We start from the raw sequence: 17,514 nt of genomic DNA, 5'->3' as shown, positions 1-17,514 counted from the left end.
ACAGGGATCCAAAGATATAATCTCTTATATTAGCTGCTTCAGCCAGATTAAAGCGGAAGTGGAGTGTACGGATAAAGCTTCCACTGTATATTTTATTGCAGACTTCGAGACGATCTAGAGGATGCATACACTGGCACTGGTCACTAATCGTCCCAAATCCACTAACGCAATTATTGATTTGGTGCTTCAAATCAACCATCAACAAAAGGAAAGCAGATCAGAAAAAGTATGTGTCTGTCTCTAGTGAAGTGAAAGAGAATAGAAAAAGTCTGGGGCCTACATGTACTGTGGACATATATGCCATTTTATAAGGTAATGCCCTCAGTTGCAGAGAAACGCACTATGCCAAGCTGCAAACAAAGACCGGGCAAAATTAAATTCTAGTGTCTGCAGAAAGTCTAGACCATTTCTTGTTGAAATTACTTTGGCAACTCCAACAGAGATATTAGAATGCTCGATTCTGTTGGATTCAGGAGCAGAGAGTTGCTTCATGGACATTAAGATAGCCCATCATATTACTACTTGAAGAGAAAAAAACCTGAACCCATATAAGGGATTCAGGGTGCTCCACTTAATTCAGGAGAAGTGTGGCAAAAAATAGAAGATGTAGTCACGGCTACACATCTAGGGACTGAGAGGCTATTTGTTTTGGTCTTATAGATACTCCTAATTTTCACATTGTGATAGGATGGAGCACATTGGCTATGACAGTACAATCCAAAGCTTTACTGAGTACTGTAAAAACAGATCTTCTTCTAATGGCATTACTATTCCTACACGTCCATTATTGGGTGGCACACTCTTGATTTCTCCAGAAAAGTACTTAAACATTCCTGAAGCTTACACTGGATTTACAGTTGTGTTCAGTGAAATTGTGCAGACACTCCATCACCTCTTAGAGAATATGACTGCACAAACTTAATACCAAATGCAAAGATACCACATTGTCGAATCTACCCTTCAGCGAAGAAAGAGAATGAATATCTGCAAGAATATATTGATATGAACTTGGAGAAAGGTTTTATGCTTCATTCTATGTCCCCTGCTGTAGCACTCCTCTTTCTTGTACCCGAGGTGAAGGGAGATATTGTACAATGTGTTCACTACAGAGAATCAAACACTTTCCCAGTGAAGCATAGCTCTCATTCCCTATACCATAACCTTTAATTTCGGTATTGTTAGACTAAGTCTATTCTGTAATAGTCTTCACTAAATTAGATCTCAGAGGTACATGTACTCTTTCCTAAATGAAAATGGAAGTTGAGTGGAAAACTGCTTTCTGTAATATATTTGGACATTTTGAGTTTCTAGTTATGCATTTTGGTTTATGAAACCAAAATGAAGGAAAATTGACAACATATGAGAGAGGTTTTGCATAGACTACTTGAACATTCTCTATACACTGAACCAATAAAGTGTATTTTCGAAGCTAGATTAGTATCTTTTTAGAACTAATCTTGTCAGATCAGGGTCTTAGCATGGACCCTCAAAAGGAATCAGCTTATGGCTGACTGGCTGATTCCATGTACTGCAAAGGAGACACTAAGATGTTAGCACTTTGCCAATTTATGCAGACACTTTTGGCAGCTTTTTCTACAATAGTGGTATCCACAGAATATTTAATAACGAAAAGTTCCACCTTGCTCTGGTGATCAGAAGAACAAAATGCTTTCAACCAGTTAAAAGAGGCTTTGACTATTGCCCATGTCTTGAATCTTATGAATCACACGCTGTCTTTCATTGTCAAGAAGGATGTTAAATCCTTCGATTTAGGTGAAATTGAGTCATAGAGAGAGCCCATCACCGAAGCTGTTCATCCAGTTGCTTATTTCTCTTTAACCTTAGCATTTACCAAACAAAAATACACAATTTATGATAAGAAGCTGCTGGTAATCAAAGCAGGCTTTCCCAATTGGCGCCATAATTTGGAGGGAGGTATCCAATAATTATTTGGACACTCCATGCAAACTTAGGATTTCTAAACTCAGAGAAGTATTCTAACATGCCCGTTGGGTATTATTTTTCTCTCGTTTTCAATATCAAATAACCTATTGACTGGACGATAGACATTGCAAAGCTGATGCATTATATAGACAGACAGAACCAGGAGAACACAGCACCAGGAAGAGGGAGGCCTTAGGTGGTGGGTTACTGTCAGGAATCAGCTGTGTGCCCGGGGTTTTGGAGGGACTACAAGAGCACCAATGTGGCATATCCCTTTAAGGCTGTGGCATACTAGTCTATGGCGGCTGGGGCATCAAGAAGAGCTAGCCAGCCTGGGCCAAGGACTGGACCTCTGTGTCGCGACAGGCAGCTGTAGTATTTAAACTTCAGAGAGACACTGGGAAGCTGTGTGGCAACTTTATGTTGTAATGGCGCTTTGCTGGTGCTAGTTCTTCCGCCCGTCCTGTTTGTGTTTTTCCGGTTCCTTTTCCTTGCTCAACATATCCAGAGTGTCTCTCTCCCAGCCATTCCCCAACCCCTCCAGTGTTTGACCTGTCTGGTGAATCCTCGTTGGTACAGACATGGACATACTCTGGGGAGTGGGGTGGACTGTTGTCAGAACTCATTAGATAACTCTTGCAAAACCTGACAGAATCCAAGAGTCTTGGTGAAAGTTGGTGTTCGAAGCCATCAAGGTTCTTGTTATTGAGCCTGGTTAGTGCTATCTCGCATATTGTTATTGACAAATAATGAGGATTTTGTCCTGGTTGAATAGCCTCCATCTGAAACGGACATGCATACTGTGTGTGCCATTGAAAACAGGAACCATCGCCGATATTTATCAGATGGGCATGCTGTGACTGTCCCTGTTAAAAAAAGAAATAAACTCCATCTCAGACACAGGCATGACCTTAGACTGCTACCAATTCATGACACATCAGTGGCCATCAGTACAACAGTCCAGATTTCCTGATACTGACGCTAATGGGAGTTACTGCGGGAGCGGAAATCACAATGGATATGTGCCCCAGGAATACTGGGCACAGCAAGTCCACCAAGTGATGTCTAGAGGACCTTGTCCTGTGTACAGAAAGATAATTCCCACGTGGGAATCAGTGCAGACTGATTCCAGTCGGTTATTCCCCTTTCCATATGGCGCTACACTGGATCATCTTGTGATGCCATGATATTGATTCCAATGTGTATTGCTAACACCACAAGTGGTACTACTGCCGGCAAAGTCTGGGGCAATAGTAATGAGAGCCTTGGATAAACGAGCAGCGCCTCTCCCAACCCATACCAGGAGCTCCTCATCCCCACCCTCCAGCCACGAGCGATAGCTCTGCTGTCTCTGTGGTTTACCGGTGCAGCTTTCCAAATGTCATCTCAGATCTCGTAATAGCAGGGATGTCTGAATTTTCATTTTAACTTCAGGGTTTTTTCTACCCGTTTTCTTACTTTTAAGAAATGAGTAAATACCAGATAAACTGAACCTATAACTAACAGGCACTTTTCATCATAAACTGACACATATCTTGTGGCTGACTCTGCAAACATAAGGTACCCCAAATCAAATTGAGATGCATCCCTCGCTTGCCTCAGTTACTAAAATTCAACTTCCTTTTTAGACTGACTGACGTTTTACGGTTGCCACTGTAACTAAAGACCCATCTTCTTAAATTAAATTGTATGTTTAGTTGTGATGTGGATAACAAAAGACAGCTTCCATCTTCAACTCGCAGACATCGTGTTGCTGTCAATGCTTGTCAAAGCTTGTCACTTAGACTGATGTACACCCTGCAACTGCTGTGTACTGAAAGCAATCTCAGTCTTAAATAATGTGTGGCGTGTTTACTGCTGCAAAGACCTGTCTCTTTGGACAGGCATCCATCATGCGTCCGATTCTGTGACAAGCGCCTCCGTTTGGATGTAGGCACATCATGAGTAAAAGTATCCTATCTTACACTGACCTTCTTCATATATTGTACTTCATAGTTTACTAGCACTACCAGCGATGACCTCTCCTTCAGATGCGCAGAAGCGCAATATTCATTCTTCCTCTAGTTTCGGGTGTGTATTTTAGTCCAGGTTGAGGCTCCCCTTTGACTACTGTCCCCCATTTCCCGCCCTTCCTTCTCCACAAGATTGGTTTGTGCCTTTAGGTCTTCTGTTCACAAATGGTTTCATTAGTCTGGCGGACCGTGAAGCCTTTGAGGACCACCTTCTTCTGCATCTCAGTCTCCTTGGTGATGGTGGTCACAGTTAATAATATGAGCAGATAGTTTGATCGAATGACGGAACGGTGGACAAATGACTGAGTAGGAAAGATCTGGATAGAACTGGGTGGGGTGTATTGGGTCAGTGAGGCTAACTATGGAGTCCGCTAAGGTCTGTATAGGCCGGACTAGGTCTGTGTCCATCTAATGCAGTCCAGACCCTACACTTCCAAGTAACTATGTCGCATGAGCCTCCTGACTACTCTTTTTCTGGCACTTTAGATACTCAGCAGATGTTATAGACTCCTTACTTTCTTTGCTCCTTTCTTCCTGTGTTCCACCTTAATCCATACTCCTATATTCCTCGTCTCTCCCTCTTGTGCCGCCCGTGACTTCAATACTACATTGGATGCATCTACAAGGTTTGCAGATGTATTTCCTTCCATTTTGCTTTCTGCGGACCTTCGAGTGGGTTTTTATGGGAAGTTGGTGCTCTTTGATATCAGTGCACAGCCTTTATTCTAAAGGGACCTCTGCACATCCAGTCTTCTGCTAGTAGGTTAGATTTAACTCATCATTCATCACCTTTATTGCATGTTTTACTCCAAGGATGTGGTAAATAGTGCCTCTCTAAGTAAAAGCCACCCCACCTTCAGCTGATCTACATCCTATTGATGCCGCTGAAAAAAGAAAAGCATTATTTTTACAAAAAAGATCTCATTTCATCTTGTGTCCACCATTGTAACTAGAAAGCAACCTCTGATGCCTGCAGATCTAAGCAAAAATGAAAGCCATCTTATAACAAGATATACCGTATCCAGCCGCTGAATACAAAAAACTCAAGGTCTTACATGGGTGCTTCTCCTGTAACTGCTGCTGTACATAAGGAGCCTCAAATGGATGCAGCCCTTCTATCAATATTGTAAAGAAAACCATTCTAAATTACATGGACACAATTTTGTGACTGCTGCTGTAAACAAAACCTTCCCATCTGCTATTGTATGCACTTTCCCATTTAATAGCCATGCATGTCATGTGACTGCTACAATTAATATCCACCCTAGACTCATGGTCATCCTTTATTAGGTCTCGCCTAGCGTTGGAGCGCGCATGCACTCCTCACTCTGCGAGGTGTCTTGTAATCGATAAGATTTCTGAATGGGAGTTGAACCCTCGCCCATCATTTTGATTGGGTGGCGTCATCATTTATGCTAAACGCTGGCATTTGATTGAAAATGAGCCTTCTTTGTTACTGCCCTGTCTCCTTCTGCGATGGCCCATCCGGACTCGATCTTTACTTACGGCGTGACACGGTCTCCTTCATTAGTCATGTCGGCACCATTTTTTTCCAGTCGCCTTTGGCAAGGTCGTCCCTGTGTTTATTTTTGCATCGCGCTTTCACTTAAAGTGAAAGCGCAATGCAAATTTAAACAAGTGGCTGCCTTTGCACAATGGTGAAAGCTTGTTCCTGAGGGTGGCACAGGGTAGGAACATGCCGCTTTGCTGGTTATGTTGATTTTACCCGCAGGCAATCTGGGAATGAGGTGCTTTGCCCGCGCCTATATTAACATGTGTTAATTCACTGTGAGAGGACAACGTGCAGATTTCTTCAAATCGTGTTTTCCTTTATTTATGTGGCAGGAAGCCCAATAGCTACAGATTAACCTTGTGGCTGCTACAGCACAAATAAACAACACACACCCTTCCTCCAAAAACTGCACACTGCCCCCGCCACACCCCAACTCCCCAAACACAGTGCACAGAAATAAATAGGTTCTAAACAGTTCTTGCTGAGAACGCTGTTGCATTTTCAGCCTTCACGTATCTTTTGAATATATTAGATATTTATAAAATAAAAGTCGTCAAGTAAATGCTGTTTTCAGAATGCATTTCTAGTTCCCTGCTGATGCCAGAGATAGACAGCCTCGAGCCCTATTCATCATTGTCTTGGAAAAGGGACTGTGTTTTTCTCGGTCTTCGAGACCTGTAACACGCACCCAGCATGGTCGCCTTTGAGCCATAAAATTACACAGGACATACAAGAAGAAGCCAATGCAAAAATCAGAAAATGCATTTCAGTACGCGCACCAGAGATCAAAGCCAACAAACGTGTCTACGCATCTGTTAAAATATGATTGTATGAAATAATAAACACAAGAGAGCATCACCGAGCACGGACCATAAATGGCTGATATTTTCCTTGGGCATATACAGCAATGTTGTTACCTGCATGCCTTCATAGTTCAAGTACAGTTAAATCAATGCACACAATTGGAAAATAAAATCAAGTATGCAGCACAGATTTGTAATCCACCAGAAAAACACGATTGCAAACAAGTTTGCATCTCACAAAGGGGTCTGGGACAAGGAGATACAGATTAATAAAATAAATGCCCACCATCCTAACAGTTGCTGCACAAAGTACTTGTGTCCATGATGATATTTGGTAATCAGTGCAGCTCTATTATAAATAATAATAATTTGCGACCAAGTCTTCAAAAAATGTTTTTCCTTCCTCGGCCTGCCTCCCTCCCTCTCACTCACACACCCAAAGCAAGCAGGCGGCCAAGGGAGGGGGATGGAAGGGGGAGCAGAGCAAGCCTTTATGTATACACAGATATCAACGCAGCCAGCCGCCTACTAGCTCGCTGAAAACAAGACATTCCTTGAGGTGTATGTCCAGACTCCCTAGAGTTAAGAACTTCAGGGAAATGTTTAAAAAATCCTAAACATGTGACGGTCACTTCAGTTTTTTCCCTGAAGTAACACATGTGCGCACACGCACGCCCCAGCACTGCTGTCTCTGGCCTGAAAGTGGGAAAGATGACGTGGGCAGAGCATGGCTGAGGCCGGATTTATCTCTGTTTAGCAGGCTCGGAAGAGCAGTAAAAGATGAGGAGGAAGGTGTAGAAAGAGAAATTAAAACAATCTCCATCTGTCTTATCTACAAAATGGGGAACCATGCAGTTTTTCTGCTGGGTGTGGTCAAATGCGTTACACCAGCTTGCAATGTCACTGCTTTGCAGTTAGTGCAGGTAACAGTTCAGTGACAGCTAACATATTATTTTTAAAAAAACAAGCATTTGCAATGCGATAGGTCTCGCTTTTACACAACCGTAAGCTATTGGTATTGTAAATGACAATGCCTTTTAGTTTGTTTTAAAAACCAAAACATAAATATATGGCATTGTCATTTACAATGCCAATAGCTCAAACTCGGGTAAATGCAGGACCTATTGCATTGCAAATGCGTGTTTTACTTTAGAACCTACTAGCCCAGGCGGACGTCTCAGTTATTTCCCATTTGAGGGATAGAAGTGGCACCCTTAATTTTGTAGAGATTTTCATCTGCACATATTTTGTGTGTGTTTGTGTGGTTGCATTTCCGAATGGTGCAGTATTTTTCGATATTCACCACAGGACACGCGCAGTTGTGCTGCAAATTGGGTTTAGCTCATAGTTTAATACGCCAATGAAAGAACGCTTATGTGAAGAATATGGTAACCACCTAGCAATATTGGGGCTACAGGAGTATATGAATAACAAAAATATTAATTTATATACAACAGACTTTACATTATGAAGGTGTACGCAACATGAGCTTCTTATTATCCTTTGTAATAAAGGGTCATATTATTAGCGTGTCATCAGTTGTGCCCATTTAACCGTGCGACCTTACCTGCAATTTTGTGTCCTTTCAATGGTGAGTTCTCACTTCGAGTATTGCTTATTCCCAATGGTCAGGGCTCACTTTTAGCATTGCTTCTTCTCAATGGTCAAATGCAAAAAGAACAATTGGTGGACAGAATGCAGAACAATGTCATACAGTCACCCCAGTACAGAGATCTGGGCCTAAATCCATCGTTTTTTTGCTCACCATGCTATTCCAGTTTGGACCCAGCCATATGCAAATCAGTCTGGACCCTGCGTCCAATGGGAACAGCCCAGCCTGAACTGCCAGGACAGGTCCTCCTGGACTGGAAACAAGCATCCAAGGACCGGTTTCGGGCTTTCAGCCCTCATCAGCCAGGGTAGCTTGACACCAGTGTCATGGAGAGCACGGGACTCCCGTCTGAGCATATCCGTCCCACTTGGGGTGACAAATGCAAAAAGAACAATTGATGGACAGAATGCAGAACAATGTCATACATTCACCCCAGCACAGAGATCTGGGCCTAAATCCATCGTTTTTTTGCTCACCATGCCATTGCAGTTTGGACCCAGCCATATGCAAATCAGTCTTGACCCTGCGCCCAATGGGAACAGTCCAGCCGAACTGCCAGGACAGGTCCTCCCTGGACTGGAAACAAGCATCCTAGGACCGGTTTCGGGCTTTCAGCCCTCATCAGCCAGGATAGCTTGACTCCAGTGGCATGGAGAGCACGGGACTCACATCTGAGCATACCCGTCCCACTCGGGGTGACAAATGCAAAAAGAACAATTGATGGACAGGATGCAGAACAATGTCATACATTCACCACAGTACAGAGATCTGGGACTAAATCCATCGTTTTTTTGCTCACCATGCCATTCCAGTTTGGGCCCAGCCTTATGTAGGATAGCTTGACTCCAGTGGCATGGTCTAAACTGGGGTGGCATGGTGAGCAAAAGAATGATGGATTTAACCCAGATCTCTTGACTGGGGGTGAATGTTTTGATTTGTTCTACATTCCATCCATCAATTGTGTGTCTTTTGCTTTCTCGCCCTAAGTGCGCCAGGCATGCCCAGACGTGGGTCATGGGCTCACTGTGCCACTGGAATCAAGCTATCCTGGCTGAAGAGGGATGAAACCCCGAAATCAGTCCTAGGATGCTTGTTTCCGGTCCAGGGAGGACCTGGCTTGGCAGTTCGGGCTGGACTGTTCCCATGAGGCACAGTGTCAAGACTGATTTGCATATGGCCAGGTCTAAACTGGGGTGGCATGGTGAGCAAAAGATGATGGATTTAACCCAGATCTCTTGACTGGGGGTGAATGATTTGATTTGCTCTGCATTCCATCCATCAATTGTGTGTCTTTCGTCTTCTCAATGGTCAGCATTCCTTTGTAGCCCTGCTACTCGGTAATGAACCTTGCTTTGAAATAATGTTTCCACTCCACAGTTTCCTAGCCTAGAGTATTGCTTTTTCTTAATGGGAGCTCTCACTTCGAGTATTGCTTCTTCTCACTTCTGAGTATTGTTTTTGCTTATTAGTGTATCTGCACATAGAACATTTCTTCTTTTTTATTCTCAAGTATTTTTGTCTTCTACATATTTCTTCATTCCTTAGTGAGTCCTCGCGTAGACTACTGCTTCTATTCCCTTTTGTGCCATCCCCTAGGCTACTGTTTCCACTAGAGGTTCCAAATCAAGATCCTGATCAAATGGACTTTGATGGTACACCTGCCAAGCCAAGTAGGACTCAAGAAGGACGCACCACATCAGACTAGAATTCAAAAGTATAAGGAGCAACACAAATTAAAAGGATCACACGTGTGTGGGCTGAAAGGTTCACCCACCTGCCCGGTCCCAAATGATGAAGTGTACCCACACACTGTAGTGGAGTGTGCATTTACTAATGTAACTCCACGTGCGTCTTGATACTTGGGTAGGTTATACAACCGACTGAAGCACAAGTAACTGCGCTTTTATGTTTTTTATCCACTCACTTGAAAGTACCAAAACACACTAGGAGAACTGGTCCCTGCAGCGTGCTGGTCCTCGCAGAGGTGGGGTTTTCAGGGTTTACCAACACTGCGAGGACCTGTCCAGTCCTGACATGTTTGTAATAGAGAAAACAAAAAAAAGAAACACACAGGCCACATCCTTGTCCAGTGCTGAGGCCCTAGCCTCTGCAGTCGTAAATGAGCAGCACTTGAACATGCGCATACCCAAGCCTTGCTGGTAGACTTAACTAGACAATGCACTATAAGCATAGGGGAAAACTCCAATATAGAAATAAAAGTAAACCCAAACAATACATGAACTAATCCATTGATGTATTATTGAAAATTGACTTACCAGGTTTAATATTGCATTTTAGCTGTTAAGCAAAAGGGGAGAGCATCTGTTGAACAATAACAAAAGAGGAGGTAGAGATTGCAAGATTAGGGGCTTGTATCACCCAGCCATGCCAACTTCTACGTTATGCTCATTGTTGAATGCAAACAAGAAAGGAGTGAAATGGGTAATATGAGTTTCCAGCTTTGACATATATTCCCTGCCTTAAATAATGGCCTAGAAATCGTGCCCTTCAAAAGAGATTGTGGAAATTATGCGTATTTTAGCAATTTAAAAGGTCATCTTTATTAGGTCTGAGAGCAGAAACCTTTAACACTCTGAGGACAAGACTTTTTATTAAAATACCATGTTAAGAGTTCTCTGATTATGCCAGCTACAGCCTAGCTGCATTCTCCTCTCCAGTGAGTGCGTCACGTGCTGGCATGTGCTGTGTGATTCCCCCAATAAAGAAAGCACTGGTAGCCATGCAGGCTTTTCAAGAGAAAGGGATAAACAAACATAGTGCAGACAGCAGCTGCAGACCCTCTCTGTGCCCGGCCTGGGTACCCTATTTCCAGCCGCTGAGAACCTTACAAAATGCATACTTACTTCAAAGTGTGGAAGAAAGCACTTGTCACATATATATCCACGGAGAGCTACTTAGACATTGCCGACAGACTACAATCAAGTTTGCATTCTTCGTCTTCTTCAGCTCTGTTTAGGAGATTGTGTTACAAATGGGGTGCCTGCCTGAAATGCGCTGAATAAACACCAGTCCAGTGAAGTACAACTGGCAGTGTCGACAATTGCCGTCACTGAAATTCTTTTTTTAAAACCTCTCCTGAGACATGGTTGGCAAGGGACCTACTGCATTCCTTCTGTTGCACACATTTCTCTTTAATAGCATTGTTCTATGCAGCGAGCTATGTCACAGACCAGACCCTCACATAAACGAAATTCAAAGCGTCAAAGCACAGGTTTACGCTCAATACACAAAACCAGTGGCGGCTGCTGACATTTTCTAAGCGGTGAGGCGTAAAATTTGGCCATGACTTTTTTTTAGCGAGCAATGTGAACAAGTTCAATGGACAAAACCTGGGGTCCAGAAAGAGTCCCTCTCTCGAGAAAGAAAGAAAAAAAAAGATTGGCAAATGGTGCATTTTAAAGCAAATGAATGTAGCAATAAAGCAAGGCTTCAGAAGTGGGAATGTATAGTTTGAAATATTAAAACTGCCCCATATCTTCCTGCATTAATATGCTCAACAGTTACTGTAATGTGTAAATTGAACAGCATGAGAACTTTAGCCTTTTAAAATGTATGCTTGCCCAGTCATGCACTGCATGCAGCATTTACTTAGGAAAAATATGCTCTAGCCAGACTTCGAGAAGCACGCAGATTGGAACCAGTCAGATAGAAATAAGCGCAGACAGGTCTTTAAGTGAGAAAAAAAAGTGGGGGCTTTCAATAAAAGAACATGTCAAATAAATTACTGTGATTCCCTTAGTTGGCCACCTGACTGGTATTTTGGTTTCTCTCTGAGATGTAATTTTATCCAGATAAATGAAATAATTGACATACACCTAAAGCCTGACAGTATGATTGACTTTGTCACTGGGTGTTAGCTGTTTAAGATAAATGAGTAACAACAATGATTTCCTATAAATAATTAACATTGGAAATGTTTCAATTCCGAAATAGTGAGTCTGTGAATTAAATTGCATTGAGTACGGTGGAAGGAGTTTTGGCCTTCAATTATGTGTGCTTTATGTTTGATATGTATCCTCTTTTTCTCTGCATATCTTGTCCATGTGCACGTCTTCAACCCCCTCTTTCCTCTTCAGCATCCTCTTTTCACTCTTCCCCGAATGTACTCCTCGCATCTGTCACTTCACCGCCTCAACATACACTGCACTTCTTCAAATTTAAGCACTTTAATTTCTCTTACTTTTGCCTTGCAAATATTGTGACATCTGTGTACCCCCTTCACACACATATCCACAGAATTTCATTTCCACAGAATTTCAGTTGCAAATGGAGCACACAAAGACTGGTCTGTGTGCTCTGCAGAGAGGCCAACCCACTGACAGGCACTTTGTTTGGCTTCAGCCTTAGCGCCTGCGCTCTCAATCAAAGCCCATCATAAACACCTGACATGGCTCAAGCCTCCAAGTATGCATAGAAAATATTACAAATAAACAACAACATTATAAAATAGCTAACTCTTGGGAAATGCAAGATTGAGTAAAGAATGTGAAATAAGAAAGAAACAAAGTCTCTGAAATGCATTCCCTTGACGTTTTTAACATTCATTGTTTTAAAGTCAATCCATGTTTTTGGCATCGGTGTTAACTTAGGGGCATGAAGACAGGGTCAGTTTTAATGTCATACATTAAAGAACTGGCCTATGTAACACGTGTTCCACAGTAAGCACATATCTCTCGCTTTGGGCTTGATTTGGATATTTGGATCCATTTTGCAGTGGAACAAATGCCGCAGCTCCACTTCTAAAGGAGCGAGGGCTGTACAGGGAGGGAATGGGGTGTCACAGTGGGGGAGGTTAGTATGTTGAGGGGTCTCTGCACAATGTACATAACACAACATTAACTTGCAAACACTTACCATTACGGAGAACAAGGCACCGGATCAGACGTGCTTGCATTGACTCTCCCGTATAAATGTTCTGTATTAATACAAATTCAAGCCTATTGGCTTGGCCAGTGCTTGTCAATAGCAGCCTTAGCCACAATCCTCTACCATGCTGATATTTTTCTTACTTAATCCAGTGTCTTTTCCTTTCCTTCAGGACTGCCCTTAGTGCTCCAGAGACGCCATTTATGAATTAACCCCCTCCATGTGACCTTGTACTTCTGCATCCGGTGGCGCTTGTACCTGCATTGTTTACAGAGATCATGGATGGTAAAACCATTGAATTCGGAACCCATGTTGATGACAGAAGGGTGAGCTGCGGGTTCTTGCCTATTGGATTCAAAGACTGTAGAAGAGAAGTGGCCTGGCTGGAAGCAATTTCACACACACATGTACCCTTTATACGTTCTGTATTGCATCAATTGGTTGCCAGAAGCTACACTTTGCTTTGATTGGTTACCTGGAGAACAAATTAAAAAGCACAATCTGACTTAAAAGATATTGTGTTGACCTCTTTCTATAAAAGTTATAGGAAAATAACTGCAAATCATTGCCTATAAAATTTCTTCACATCCCAAAAGAATATTCAACAAGCATTTGCAATGCAATAGGTCTCGCATTATTAAAGTTTGAGCTATTGCCATTGCTAAATAATGCAACACCAATAGCTCAAACTTTAATAATGCGAGACCTATTGCATTGCAAATGCTTGTTTAATAGTTGTTTGGGATGAAAATAGCACATTTTAATTACAGCACTTTAATCTACCTCAGTAAGTGCTATGTAAACTTTGCACTGTTTTATTATCATACGTGCTGGCCATTCTTATATGCCCACGGTCACACATCATAGTGTGGAAGTTGATCTGAAGCACTATACGGTACATAGTACAACTGGAAATTAAAGGGGGGGGGTCCTTTAACAGACATGAAAACACTGGGACTGTGGGCGTGAGAGTAGAGGAGCTCAGGGCACAGGTTACGAAATGTCCATTCAAAGGTCACACGGAGTGATGAAAGGATGAGCCAGATTTCAAACTGATCCCGCCTTGGACAGCACAGACATCAGTCGAGTGCTGCGTCTGCTCTTCCTCGATGCTGTAGGCCTTCGAGGCACTGTTCTGCTTTGGTTTTCCCTCCAGATAGAACCCGCTCCACAGAGCCCTTCTGACCCAAACCAGAACGTTACCCCCTCCCTAGGGCCTTTTTACACCTAAATAACCACATATATATGTACCACCTAAGGACAGGGAATTCCTATTATATATATATATATCAAGACCTCACAGCCTCGCAATCTCAGCAATCACAGTCTCGCGGCCTCAGGCAGACCCAGAATCTCCTACCAGACGGCAGCAACACACATAGTCTCGCGGCCTCAGGCAGACCCAGAATCTCCTACCAGACGGCAGCAACACACATAGTCTCGCGGCCTCAGGCAGACCCAGAATCTCCTACCAGACGGCAGCAACACACATAGTCTCGCGGCCTCAGGCAGACCCAGAATCTCCTACCAGACGGCAGCAACACACATAGTCTCGCGGCCTCAGGCAGACCCAGAATCTCCTACCAGACGGCAGCAACACACATAGTCTCGCGGCCTCAGGCAGACCCAGAATCTCCTACCAGACGGCAGCAACACCCATAGTCTCGCGGCCTCAGGCAGACCCAGAATCTCCTACCAGACGGCAGCAACACACATAGTCTCGCGGCCTCAGGCAGACCCAGAATCTCCTACCAGACGGCAGCAACACACATAGTCTCGCGGCCTCAGGCAGACCCAGAATCTCCTACCAGACGGCAGCAACACACATAGTCTCGCGGCCTCAGGCAGACCCAGAATCTCCTACCAGACGGCAGCAACACCCATAGTCTCGCGGCCTCAGGCAGACCCAGAATCTCCTACCAGACGGCAGCAACACACATAGTCTCGCGGCCTCAGGCAGACCCAGAATCTCCTACCAGACGGCAGCAACACACATAGTCTCGCGGCCTCAGGCAGACCCAGAATCTCCTACCAGACGGCAGCAACACACATAGTCTCGCGGCCCCAGGCAGACCCAGAATCTCCTACCAGACGGCAGCAACACCCATAGTCTCGCGGCCTCAGGCAGACCCAGAATCTCCTACCAGACGGCAGCAACACACATAGTCTCGCGGCCCCAGGCAGACCCAGAATCTCCTACCAGACGGCAGCAACACCCATAGTCTCGCGGCCTCAGACAGACCCAGAATCTCCTACCAGACGGCAGCCTTAGCACGAGCTCATCCTATTATTACCGTAGTACATGACAGGGGAATCGGGATTACTATATATCAGATCACACAAAGACTATTAGTTGAGCACAACCTGTTCTTTAGTTCGAGGGGCTCCTTTCCCCTCATCCAGTTACCACTTACCTGACCAGGATTAACCTCTGTTCATGTCGAGTTAACTCTGACTAAAAGAATAGGCTATCCTCCTATACAAAGATACACAACACATGCTAACTCACGACAAGCTAAATACTTTATTTAAATGCCACATGCACATTCACAGAATACATCATATATATAACCTGCAAGGAAAGTAAAAGGTTAAGTTACACACTTCAATAGAAAGGGGTCGACATCACCTTGGTCATATGTAGCCTGTACTCAAAGGTCATCTAGGTTCCCTTCCCGTCTGCGCCTCGGCTTCGCCTGGAAGTCACACCTCTGCAGTCACAGATCTACTCCCTTCTCTTTTCTCCGAGTCACTGGGATCTCTTCCTCATCGGCTACTCTCTCCTCTTTAGATTCTTAGGTTTTCTTCTCCTTCAAATTCATCATCTGTCTCCCCTGAAACAAGTAGTAGCTTTTCTGCTAACGGCCAGGTGCCGCCTACGGACTAGAAGCAAGTGCCAGTGTCTGCCTCAGACTTTCACTAATATAGATGTGCATTCTCTCATGGAAATTTCCAGCTCGAAACCTGCCGCCCACCAAATTCCTGTACCTCCCCGTGCCAAGGACACGTTCCCAGCCGGCCGGCCTGATGTAGTGTCTTCGGCATGAAGGAGAATACAATCCTTCGATAAGGGCCGGCCTGAACCGGTTCTCTCCAAGCAAATAACACCTCCTAACTAAAACACTGCCTATGACCTAGAAACTTCCCAAGCTGCCAGAGCAGGAGGAAAGATGGAGTCTCTCCCGTTTAAGGCCTACCAGGCCTGAATGCAGCACAGCTCCATTAGATACCCTCACTACAGAACAGATTACCCCTAATGCTAACGAATCTATCCCCTAGGATATGTATGCAAACCCTGATCTATGGGGAAGAACACAGGATCATGTTGAAGTGCCTAATAAATAGGCTCTATACACTACTCTAACCCTTAGACTTGAATGGAAAGAGACTGAAGTCACATTAGGCCCCCCTTAACACGAAAAGGCCGGGGAAATCGAGCACTACATTCCACCCTTGACTTCAGTCTATTATACATTCATTAAACAGGACTAACATCGGTGGAAGAATAATATCTCTCCCGTTTAAGGCCTACCAGGCCTGAATTCAGCTCCATGAAATACCCTTACTACAGAACAGATTACCCCTAATGCTAACGAATCTATCCCCTAGGATATGTATGCAAACCCTGATCTATGGGGAAGAACACAGGATCATGTCGAAGTACCTGATAACTAGGCTCTATACACTACTCTAACCCCTAGACTTGAATGGAAAGAGACTGAAGTCACATCAATAGCAGTACAACACAATAAGGCCGGAAAGATCGAGCAGTACATTCCACCCTTGACTTCAGTCTATTATACAAAACACAGGATCATGTCGAAGTGCCTAATAACTAGGCTCTATACACTACTCTAACCCCTAGACTTGAATGGAAAGAGACTGAAGTCACATCAATAGCAGTACAACACAATAAGGCCGGAAAGATCGAGCAGTACATTCCACCCTTGACTTCAGTCTATTATACAAAACACAGGATCATGTCGAAGTGCCTAATAACTAGGCTCTATACACTACTCTAACCCCTAGACTTGAATGGAAAGAGACTGAAGTCACATCAATAGCAGTACAACACAATAAGGCCGGAAAGATCGAGCAGTACAGGCACCCGCCTGTAAGTTCAACTAAGGGCGAATACTCTATATGAAAGTTTTTCGGATTCACGACCACGACCCTATGGCTGCGGGCGCTGCCACATACATTGCTAATGCTAGTCTCATGAAACCGTCTCCTGGCTCGCAGCGCCTCGAACCCAGCTTTAAGGCGGCCAAAGGGGGCTCATTTGTGCTTCCAGGGGTCACATGAACACGACAGTGTGCCCGGTGGCAGCGGGCCTGTTGTTTTAAGACGAATACGGACATAATTCAAAGAAATGCACCAAGAGCAGCAAAACACTGGGTCACATGAAAAACACCAGGTCAAACCAACGCGAACTGTAATGGCAAGGGAGGCGAAAACAACACTATCACAACGAAAGACAAAAAGATCGGTGTGTAGCTGTGTATGTGAAGTAGTGTGTATAGTGTGTGTGTGGTTGATGCGGATGCACGGAGGGTTTGTGTGGTTGGTGTGTGTGTGTGTGCACGTGGTGTGTATGTGCGTATTGTTTATTTCAGGTCAAGTTTTATTCGTTATTTTTTCTCTCTTACTTAACTCTTTCTTATCCTCAAAAACATATTTTATTTACAGTAGGGTGGACTAACGAAAGAACCTTGTATTTGAAAAAATCATGTTATCAGAAAG

General features: G+C 43.9%; 1 protein-coding gene across 1 annotated transcript in view; it reads left to right on the top strand.

The window, feature by feature from the left end:
- Positions 1–13,283, top strand: part of LOC146857749 (antizyme inhibitor 2-like) — a 150,889-nt gene extending 137,606 nt beyond the window's left edge. Inside the window, exon 10 of the mRNA XM_085647072.1 lies at positions 12,944–13,283. Within this exon, the coding sequence (XP_085503198.1) occupies positions 12,944–12,983 (40 nt within the window). The 3' untranslated portion in view covers positions 12,984–13,283. The remainder of the gene's footprint in view (positions 1–12,943) is intronic.
- Positions 13,284–17,514: the final 4,231 nt, after the last annotated feature.

This window comes from Triturus cristatus, chromosome 3_2, assembly GCF_964204655.1.
Source record: "Triturus cristatus chromosome 3_2, aTriCri1.1, whole genome shotgun sequence".
In the NCBI taxonomy this organism is placed as follows: Eukaryota; Metazoa; Chordata; class Amphibia; order Caudata; family Salamandridae; genus Triturus; species Triturus cristatus.
The sequence above is the reverse complement of the archived record's forward strand: the minus strand, read 5'-3'. Positions and strand labels throughout refer to the sequence as shown.